This window comes from Megalops cyprinoides, chromosome 2 (genome assembly GCF_013368585.1).
Source record: "Megalops cyprinoides isolate fMegCyp1 chromosome 2, fMegCyp1.pri, whole genome shotgun sequence".
In the NCBI taxonomy this organism is placed as follows: domain Eukaryota; kingdom Metazoa; phylum Chordata; class Actinopteri; order Elopiformes; family Megalopidae; genus Megalops; species Megalops cyprinoides.
Genome location: NC_050584.1, coordinates 37,040,621 through 37,051,310, shown reverse-complemented (window position 1 = coordinate 37,051,310; position 10,690 = coordinate 37,040,621). Strand labels below are relative to the sequence as shown.

The window sequence follows — 10,690 nt, the reverse complement described above, 5'->3', positions numbered from 1 at the left end:
ATTTGTCTCCCAGCGTTTACTATGTTTATAAACCCAATGCTCCTTGTATTCCCACCACATTGCTCTCAACCAAGCATCCTGTCTTCATTCATTCATGACTCCACAAAGTAATCCAGTTCATATATGTCATAATTACATCTTTGTTTAACTTTATTAAAAATGCATTGACATTATTTAAAAAAAGACGTATAAAACAGTGAATATCTCATGAAGGCTGGTTGCTTTTCTTCTAGCTCTTTGTGAACAAGCCTTTGAAAAAACCCTTCACGCCTTTGGACCCTGGAAATCAAAGAATAAATTGGTATTATTATTTAAAACATGAAACAATTGTTGTTTGCATGTTTGTACACAAATTTGGCTGGTATAGTTCTTTGCACATGCTTGATCACCTCAAAGGTGGTAACTCTTGCAGCTCTTTGGGCTTATTATTTTCTTTATCTCTTCGTTATGTCAGGGCAAGTGAAAGACCACACTTGAGAATGAAAGTGAATCACAGTTGATCAGCTTGTAAAAGGGGGCAGTGTTTGGCTGGAAGCAGTAGGAGGATAAGTAGCTCACCCTCTTTCTCCAGTACAGTGTAGGTAGCCTCCATGCCTGCCTGGATGTGGTCCGTGACGTGGCAGTGCACCAGCCAGGTGCCTGGGTACTCCGGCCGCATCTCCACAGTCTGGAAGGTGGCGGGGAGCAGGTCGAACACGTCTGTACGGTGGGTACCACTCAGCTGGGTGAAAGGGGCGCAGAGCAAACAACCAGTTGAACAGGAAACGCAATATCTTATCACTGAGTCTGATGCAAACACCAAATGTATCGGGTTCAGAAGATGTTTTTACTCTGGCTGAATTGTATCACGGGATACCTGTCAGTAACTCTATTTTCATTAATGTGAATTTATCCCACTCAAGAAAGTTGATCTGCAATTTTGTGAAACCTGCCTAATGGAGACAGACACCATTTAGATAAAAAATTGGTCAACAAAGGTCTAATATGTTTAGAAAATCTAGTTAGAGAAGATTTGAAATAACTGCCCTACAAATATATTGCAGTGAATAGAAACAGTTGCAATATCCACAAAAGCTATTCAGCACTTGCACAGCATTCAACAATCCACTGAAATTACTTCATGTCATCAATAATTACAAACTCAAAGATGTGGGGCTTGCTCAGATGTGGTTTCACTTTTTCCCACATGAAGCAAATTAATTTTAAACACCTGTCTTGGTGGGTGTTGTGCACAACAACAAGCAATTGTACAGAGTACTCCCAAGCTGAATTTGTTTTGACATTCTAGTAGGGGAAACAGTTCTTATTTCTTGTGCTAAAATATGCTTGGTGTTTGAGTGCAGATCCTCGTACCTTGTAGTCAAAGCTGTGACCGTGGAAGTGTGCAGTGTGTATGTCCACCTCGTTGCCCATTCCCATTAAGTACCAGTACACCTTGTCTCCTGCATGCATTGTCAGTCCCTGCACATTGCCATAGACTCTGCCATTGATTGCTGCAACACAGAAGCAGCAACATCTCATGCACACAAGCATAGCCTGACAAAACTGCTACAGTTATACCAGTCTCATTCAATATAATTAATACAGTATATTACAATTCACACACACACACACTGTACAACATTTATTTAGCCTCTGTTCAAGTGAAATGCCTTTGTCAAAGTTTCAACTAGGTTTTGAACCCCTCAGATTCAGACTCCAATGCATATACATGCTGTACAATACATGCTGTAACGTAGAATGATTGAGACTGGTCTTCTCTGATCTGAGATGAAGTTACATGTAGATTGCATTGCAAAATTGTAGTTTCGTTTAAGTGTGGTTCTGACTGATTTTACCATCACCTTGTCTCATGAATGATTAGGAAATCGACTATATGATTTCTTTCATGGCACCAGGTATTATTCAATGAAAGATGAGGTGAAATCAACCATTAAAGGCTCCCTCTACCCACCATGCATCTTGTTGCTCTCAATGAATTCTTCATCATCTTTGCGTGCTTTGCTGACATTGGGGACATAGGTCTTGATGTTCTCGTCCAGGTACCAGGATTCATTTTCATCAAACACCATGAAGAGCAGAGCAAACTCCTCAATCTCCTTCTTCAGCCCAATCTTCCTCAGCAGGCTTCGCCTGCAGGTGACCAGGGGTCCAATCAGACCGCTGTATAGGTCCTAAGGGAGGGGAGGCACAGTGTCCATGACTGCCCTGGAGTCTGCGCTCATTTCACTGGCCTCCTCTTGAAATATATTACATTGGGGGCTTTCAAGCAGGACTCAGTGATTATTGATCATAGTGTGACTATTCTATTTTTGGTTTGAGTTACATATCACCGCAGGGTAATCTGACATATTCTCAGCAACGTGACAGTTTGTATCATTGTAGTGATTTACCTGCCTTTAGATATTCAAAAATAGCTTGAACATTTGTTCGACTAATACAGGTGATTGAAAAATATGTTCAAAATCACCAGGGGTTATGTCAATTGTCATTATAAACAAATTAAGAAAATAATGTTTTTATCAGGTGGGGGTGAAAAGTCTAACTTTACCTTGTTCACATCCACTGTAGAGAAATAAGCCCCAATGATACACTCCTCCTGTCCTGCTCCTGGTCCAGCAGACTTTGGGATGTACCAGGTATATGTATGTATTTCACCTGAAGATAAACAGGTTTGCTTTAGTTGTTTTTGAAGGTATGATACCCTTTGGAACACTGAATGCAAAAAGTCTTCACAGTCATTGTGTGCATAGTACTTTGGCCTGAATCTAGTTGACCTGATTGTCAGTGGCAAAAAAATCAGGACATGTTAACTTTTCATAAAGGTCTGCCAGTGTCACTGAGGCAAAAGTTTGAATAAAAGCAAATCCTACCTAAAATATTGTACTCAATGCTCATAGATGCTTTACAAAACTTTTGTGACACATCTGAATCACACCAACAGTAGAAGTATGATTACAGATTGAAAAGCAACCCCTCACCTGGTGGAGTCTCGAAAATTTGGGGGCTTTCTGTCTTCACTCCATGTGCATATATAGAGTATGGCCTGCTTGCCATGTTTTTAAACACAATCGTCACTTTGTCGCCAACTTCTGCACGAATGAAGGGCCCTGGGAGCAAACAGAAGAATGTTCATAACAATGATCATGACAACTTTCACATTATCATTGTATGCTTCCCCATTTAACAGCATACCCAGAATTTCCAAATGCTCCTCATCTGCGGGTCTCTCTTTTGGCTTGGTGAAGGTGTCATCAGTGAACTCTCTGTACAGGACCTTCTTGTATTTGGAACCGATGAATCTGTCCTCTTTGTCTATGAAAGCGTTGCCAGGACTGGTGACACAGATGGCACAGACAGTTTATCAGCAGGAGAAGAGAGGGTGTCTGTGGCCACAGGCCTCAATGCAAATTAAACATGTCTCTCATGCCAACATTAAAGCAGCTCCTGAAATCAGATGCGTGAAGTATGCTTCCCTCACATTATTTCACATTTTGTTTTTGTAAGGTTGATGACTCTTCACATTCAGTAGTATTTTATAGGAAAGCGTGGCATTTGCCACTATGGTTAATGAACAGATACCACACCAGAGTACGTACATTGTAAACATGTGATGTAACTGCATATTCTAGCAATTATATCATTTTAAATCAGTGGGTGTTTTTTATATTTCCAACAAAAGAAAGGTCCATAAAGAGGTTGAACTGCGGTATAGTTTGTGTAGTCAAGTGGATAGTGTATAGCATTATGGATTTTAATAGATGAGTTTAAATTGACTTGCTGGCTAAATCCATATCATGTCCTGACAGCTTGTACCTGTCATCCAGGCCCATGTGCATTGTCTCTTCCCAGGTGCGATTAGGTGAGTAGTCCCACTCCATCTCCACAGCTGCTATGTAGTACTTCTTTTGGTGGAGCATGATCTCGGTGTCAGTGTTCCACCAATGGCACTTCTCTACTGTGTAAGTGGCTCTCATGCCTGCTCGGTAGTGGTCAACTGTCCTACACACCAGCCCGAACTCCCCTGTTGTCATCAAACAAATGTGCATGTTAGTGCTAGTGTCTCAACATTCATGTGCCTTTCAGTGTTATCTTTGCAATGTCACAATAACTTTCTACAGTTTTTTAAATATATATAGCACTGTCTTCGTTTTAGTACTTGTGCAAAATTATGGGCTATCTAAAATGAAAAATAAATGCAATCATTCGGCAAAATTATTAAATCCCAACAACATTCAGTCCAGTGCAGGGCATTCCTTAAGACCTTGTTGTGATTAGGTCCACCATTTTAAGAAAAGATGGATTGTTACCCATGCTGTCTGGCTCCATGATTACTGTGTGAGAAATGTGAGGAAACAGATTGATTGTATCTCTCCTGGTTTCTTGGACAGTGAATCTGTTTCCTTGGAAAAACAAGCCATGGATATCAACTTCTGTCCCCAGCCCAGAGAGATGCCACGACACCGTCTCTCCTTTGCACATGGTGAGTCCTCGCAGGTTCCCGTACATGTAGCCATTAATTGCTGCAGTAATAAGAAATACCAGACTTGAGCTTTAATTTCCAATAGAGGCACTCTTGGAGTTGATTCCAGAAAGCAACTCACAGTGCATCTTGTTGGACTCCTGGAAGTCTTCATCCTCCTTATTGACTGTTTGGGGAGATTTTGCAAATTGCTTGATGTTGTCATCAAGATACCAGCTGAGGTTCTCATCAAACACAGTAACTAACAGGTGGAACTCTTTCTTGACATTTTTCTGGAAAATTAAAGTTAAAAATGTTTCAAATATACATAGGGAAAAGCTTTCACGCATAAACAACATTGATAATCAACAACACTCACCAAAGCTAACCAATTATGACAGGAAGTCTGATAGCATACATCTGTGAAATTATGACGTAATTTTAGTGAGGTTAGTTTTCCTAGTATTTTATTTAGCTGAAATAATATCTAAAACACCATGACAGAGATCCACAGACAGATGTTGTAAGCACCTGTTTCCCTGACTTCAATGTGCCTTGCTTGCAGACCAGCAGGGGCCCCACCAGTCCTGAGTTGGTGTCTCTGACCGAGTCCACAGCAGAGTAGTACAGGTGGGTGATGCAGTCTGCATCGTCCTCAACTGGGCCCCCGTCCTTTGGCACTACCCACTCATAGGTATAGGTGGAGCCTGGGAGCACTTGAGAGGCAGGGGGTGGAGTTGGAGGACCTGGTTTGGGTTTATGAAGCACACTAGTTGTTCATCATTATCAAGCATGTCATTGGCAATCCATATTGTACAAGAAGATGGGCAGAACTGCTAAAACATATACATTTGGTCTCCCATCAGTATTCTTGAAATGAGGAGCCATGACATTTTTCCAGTAACATTTTCTGAAGGTTCTTTGGCCAAGTAACAGAAATTGCTAGAACAGTGTTTGTGTGTTTGTGTCTATGGAAGTCTATGGAAAGATGATGTTCCTTCTTGTGATGTCAGCTTTGCGTGCTGTTTATGTAGTTTTGCACTATGTATATATAGCTGCCATAAGTTTGAGGTACTGCAGCACCCTGATGGTGTGTTTATTGGAACAGGCAAAATAAGTATTGCGAGATATCTTTGCCTTGTAAATGAACTCTTACTGGCCTAAAAGAGCCTTCAGACACTTTACCTGACAGAGGGTGAACCTCTAACCTCTAATAAAAATCTCTAGCTTCATCAGTGCATTGCAATTTTTGCAGAAAGTTTACATTTAATGACCCATTTTTAAAATCTTGACTTTGTGTACTCTCACCTTCATTTTTGATTTTCTGGAGGAGGATTTTGGATCGAGAGGTTTCTGCAGGGTATTGAGAAAATGATCTTTGGTTTGAAAAAAATCTTTTAAGGTACACGTTTATTACTTGCCATATTGGGGTTGTAACATCACTATCCACCATAAGCTGAATTTCCTTACCTTCAGGAATGGAGTTGTAGAGAGTTCCCTCTTGTTTGATGCTGTACTGCACGCCATGTGGCTGAATGCTGTAGGGGCGAGTGGCGTTGTTCCGGAACGTCACCCGAATAGTATCCGCCACTTCTGCCCTAATCACAGGACCTACAAAACAGCCCTACAGGTCATTATTCTGTCTATCTGTTAAGCATTTATTGTGAGTCAATTTTTCTCTTGCATTGAGCAGTAACAAAAAAAAAACACATGTTGACGACTTACAGGGAGACTAAAATCTATGGGTGAATGATTCAGAACCACATTGTTACCCATAACACTATGCATTATGTCAGATAAAACTTTTCTCTCAAACTATCACATTAGGCTTTGTTTCCTTTGATTTACAACAGGGACTTGCTACACAGCAGTTTTATATTATATTGAGACCATTTACCCATCCAGATACATATTCCATATGTACAGGACTATGATATCTCTTGTATCGGGGTAGAGAGATAGTTGCCTACTCAGAGAACCATTATGTTTATCTTCCAGTATGTGTCCTGATTAAAAAAGCTACTACATTACCCAGAATCCCCAAGTGCTCCTCCTCTGGGGTCCTGTCCTTGCGCTTGGTGAAGGTGCTGTCAGTGTATTCCACATACACAGCTTTCTTGTACTTTCCTCCAATCCTGTCATCGCCAGTCTCAAAGAACGTCTCTGATTCACTGGTGATGTTTTGAGAGATTCACAGAAGAAGTCACACATGTTGGAACTAGTTGGAGCTGTTTTTATTCTTGGCTGAAAACTTTATTGTTTAAGTAAGAGAGTACCAAGCATACAAGGCAGTGCCCAGATCTGGTCAAAGTGCATCAACAAAGGTTTGTTTGTCTGAGGCCAGATTATTAACTCACAAGCATGTGCAAGACTGAGAGGCACTCTACCTGTCAGACTTCAGTGGCTTTCCTGTGAACTTGTTGATCTGCGTTGGTCCATAGTCCCAGATTGCCTCTTCAGCAGCAATGTAGTACTCCCTGACCTCACCATGTGGTCTCGGTTTGTGAACATTGGGAAAACAGTTCTTTACCTCATAAAAGGCTTGCATACCAGCTGAAAAAAAAAACAGAAAGAAAGGAAAACATAATAACTTTGCCCTAAATAAGTACTAGGCATAATACATAATACAATGTAAATTATCCATTAATTAGACACAGTGTGAAGGCCACTTGGCAGCCTGTTTTTTGAGGCCTCCAGGTTGGCTGTGGAGTCATTGGCTCATACCGCCTGTGTGGTCATTGACTTCGCAGCTGAGCAGCCAGCGTCCTGGGTTGGCAGGCTCCATCTCTGCATTTACAAAGGAGGCTGGGAAAAGGCTGATGGTGTCCACATGGTGCTTCCTGTCTGTTAGGATTTGGCCATGGAAGAAGACGGAATGCATATCCACCTCATTGCCCATGCCCAATAGGTGCCAGTGGATCTTGTCTCCGACGCACATTGTCAGCCCAGGAAGGTTTCCAAAAAGATAGCCATTGATCGCTGGAACAGCATTTGTAATCAGTGTTAATCACATTTCAGAATGAAATACCTAGTACCTTTAATACTATTGCAGTACACAGTGTGGCGATGTATTTAATGACTGTTCCCTTTAAATAAATACATTTTGATTTTATTAAAAGACAACAAGCCCCAAGTCATGTTTTATCTAAGTCAGGTTAATAAACACATTTTGATGTGAGGCTAGATTCTTTTTTTAAGTAAAAGGTCATGTCTTTTTTCCTCATGTGTCCTTTTTACTCTGTCAGCAGTGGGGGGCAGCAGTACCATTGCTAATAGGAAATCTTGTTTGCTGTTGCAACATTTGTCTGAGTGGGTGGGTCCAGAGAAACTCACAGTGCATTTTGTTGCTCTCCTGGAAATCCTCATCCTCTTTGTTTACTTTGGCAGGGGTCTTGCAGTACGTCTTGATGTTGTCATCTAGGTACCAGCTCAGGTTCTCATCAGAGACGGTAAACAACAGCACATACAGGTAGTCTGCAGCCTTGTCACCATGAATGTCCAGCGTGTCTGGGAGTAGCATATAGTAGCCCATGATTAATTTGCATAGCAAGTGCATTCACAACTTGGAATGCATTTCATACTCCACAGCATTTCATTACATAGAATCTCAACTTTAAAAGGCTTCTGACCATGCTTCTCAGTGTGACTATAACATTAACCTGGGTTGTGCTATAGCCATAAGATTTTCTCACTAGCATGATTGCAAAAAAACCATTCATGTCATACCTTTTTTGCATATAACAAGTGGGCCAATGAGCCCAGAGGCCATATCTTTCGGGGCGTTGAGATGTGAGTGATACACCCGTGTCAAGCAGTTGGTGTCATCTTTTGAGGGTGCGTGGGATGCGGACAGCTGCCAGATGTAGGTATAGCTCTTCCCGGGGCTGACATAATCATCATTTTTCTCCTCTTTTTCTGTATTATCAGGATACATGGCACCTAGCAGACAATGATGTCTTCAGTGAAGGTTCATTTAGTGGATGCATTCAGACCATTAACCTCACTCTAGACAGGGTTGATGTTCTAATGAGATCTAATGAGTTTGTGAATGGTGTTTTTCATCAAAAGGAACTGGCTTTGTTGCCTTTAGCAGACATACACACACACACACACACACACACACACACACACACACACACAGCAGATAACAACACACCTTCATTGGTTTTGTTATAGTGGAGTCCATGCGCATGTAAGGTGTATGGCCTAGAGGCCATATTTTTCAGATGGACAATGACTGTGTCTCCCTCCTCAGCAGAGATGACTGGCCCCAGGAAACCCAGCCATCCTGGCTTGTCCAAAATCTGCCTGTAGGTGGCATCAGTGTACTGCTCGTATACAGCCTTCTTGTAAACGCTCCCAATTCGAGTATCCCCTCGCTCCAGGAATGTGCTTGCAGATCTTCAAAACATGATATTCAAGGATAACTTTAGGAACTGCTAAAAGAGCTGAATAAAATAGAAATTCCTGCCTTCATAAACACCTCACATCCTATTTGAACATAAGGCTCAGTCTATTATCCTGGAACCATTTTCTAAATGCATGATCAATGCAGACCGTATTGGGGGTACTAGGATATATTCTGTACACAATACATTTAAAAATCTGATATCTGAAATCTGAAATCTGATTCTTATTTCTGGCTCCAAATAACAAACATGAGATCAGATGTAAAGTTTTTTTATACTTACTCGTCCTCCTTCAAAGTTTTATTGAGAATCAAGTTCTTTCCACTAGGAGCATAATTCCATTCAATCTCCTTGATTCCTATGAAGTACACTCTGGTGGCACCAGAAACTGTTCCCACAAAACACAACAGCGAAAACAGGACAAACTCTATCCTTCTCATTTTGGTTTTGGAATTGGCAGATGTTATTTGTCTGATTGTTGTGTGGCCTTTTATAGATAACAGCAGTGAGTAATGCATCTGGTCCAGCCAATAGCTGCAGTGCCGTCTGTCTCTGACCGATGGCTATCATGATAAACAGACTTCTCATTAACTTCAGTTACCTAATCTCATGACTCATTTCCAGAGGCCAACCCATTTCAAAGATGACCAATGGTTTTCCCTTTACGGTTTCAAAGAGAGGCATATTGCTTTGCAGCCCTCCAAACCCTTGAATAGAATATAGGAATATAGAAGTTAGCAGTGAATATCTGTTTGAGTGTTCTAACTTGACCCATTAACAGCTCTGTTGGTGGTTAATTCTGCATATAATCGCTTGAGCAGGTTTCATTAATTACTTCTTTATTTGTCATGCCTTACAGTACCAGTGTTTTATCTACCTCTCCGTCGGCTTTGATAAAGGAATAACTAAGAAACCTTGCAGTTCTCCTTTTTCTAGTGTTCATTGGTGCCTGAACTTCACATCCTAGTTGTCAATTTCTCATTTGTGAATATATGTTGAAGCAACACCTCTATTATATTGCGGTTTCATTACAGCATGTTGTATTGGCCTTATGCACCTATGTATCACACTTTTTTGAATTTGTATGTATGGTAGTCCTTTTGTTGTGTCACCACTATTTATCACAACTTTCTACAAGGTCTAGCACATGTCTGGATGTAATCACTTAGGTCCTGTGTGTACCATACTTTATGGAGCTTAGTTTTATGGCCTTTATGGCCTCCTTCTTTCTAAGTTGCTCTGGATATGTCAGTTGCTAAATGACAAAATTATTTTCCTCTGACAATTCAGCCTTCCCCTCTCCATCACACACACAGATTGCAACTCTCAAAATCTCTGTAACATGATCCATCTCAACATACTGAACAAAGAATTAGGGAAATTGTTGTCATGAACAAAGCAAATTAGACCATCATGTTGCCAGTTCTGTTTTGTTTCTGTTTTTTATTCACTTTCCATCAATATCACAATATCCCAGTGTCTCATTGTTCCAGGATCAAAGCTTTCCAAAGCTGAAAATGGTGAAAAGTACTGTTATAAATCGAATGTGGAAACTCTAGGGCACCTTGCTTGGTTAAATGTCCACAAATTGCACAAGAGGAATGCTGCAGAATGTTAGCGTGGATGATCTATGAACCTGTAGGCCTTTCCCGTTCCCCAGCAAAAATCAATATGGTTACTGCAACACAGGCTGGAATTTCCCCTGTTTCCCAACATAGCTCTCTCACAGACGTAGTCAACATGATTTTGTAAGAGGACTGTGTAAGACCAATATGATATAAAATCTGAATCAGGTGAGCATTAAGCAGTATCATGCACA

At 40.9% G+C, this 10,690-nt stretch overlaps 1 protein-coding gene across 1 annotated transcript; it reads right to left on the bottom strand.

Moving 5' to 3' along the window:
* Positions 1-137: 137 nt before the first annotated feature.
* Positions 138-9,349, bottom strand: LOC118769049 (ceruloplasmin). The gene is made up of 20 exons (XM_036516059.1): positions 9,154-9,349; positions 8,619-8,863; positions 8,189-8,401; positions 7,796-7,969; positions 7,187-7,441; positions 6,850-7,015; positions 6,494-6,633; positions 5,933-6,073; positions 5,771-5,815; positions 4,994-5,208; positions 4,605-4,755; positions 4,311-4,523; positions 3,817-4,024; positions 3,196-3,335; positions 2,982-3,110; positions 2,552-2,658; positions 1,955-2,174; positions 1,354-1,493; positions 559-721; positions 138-279 (listed from the first exon to the last, which is right to left on the bottom strand). Exons 1-20 carry the CDS (start codon positions 9,309-9,311, stop codon positions 230-232), a joined length of 3,273 nt encoding a protein of 1,090 aa, XP_036371952.1. The 5' UTR covers positions 9,312-9,349; the 3' UTR covers positions 138-229.
* Positions 9,350-10,690: the final 1,341 nt, after the last annotated feature.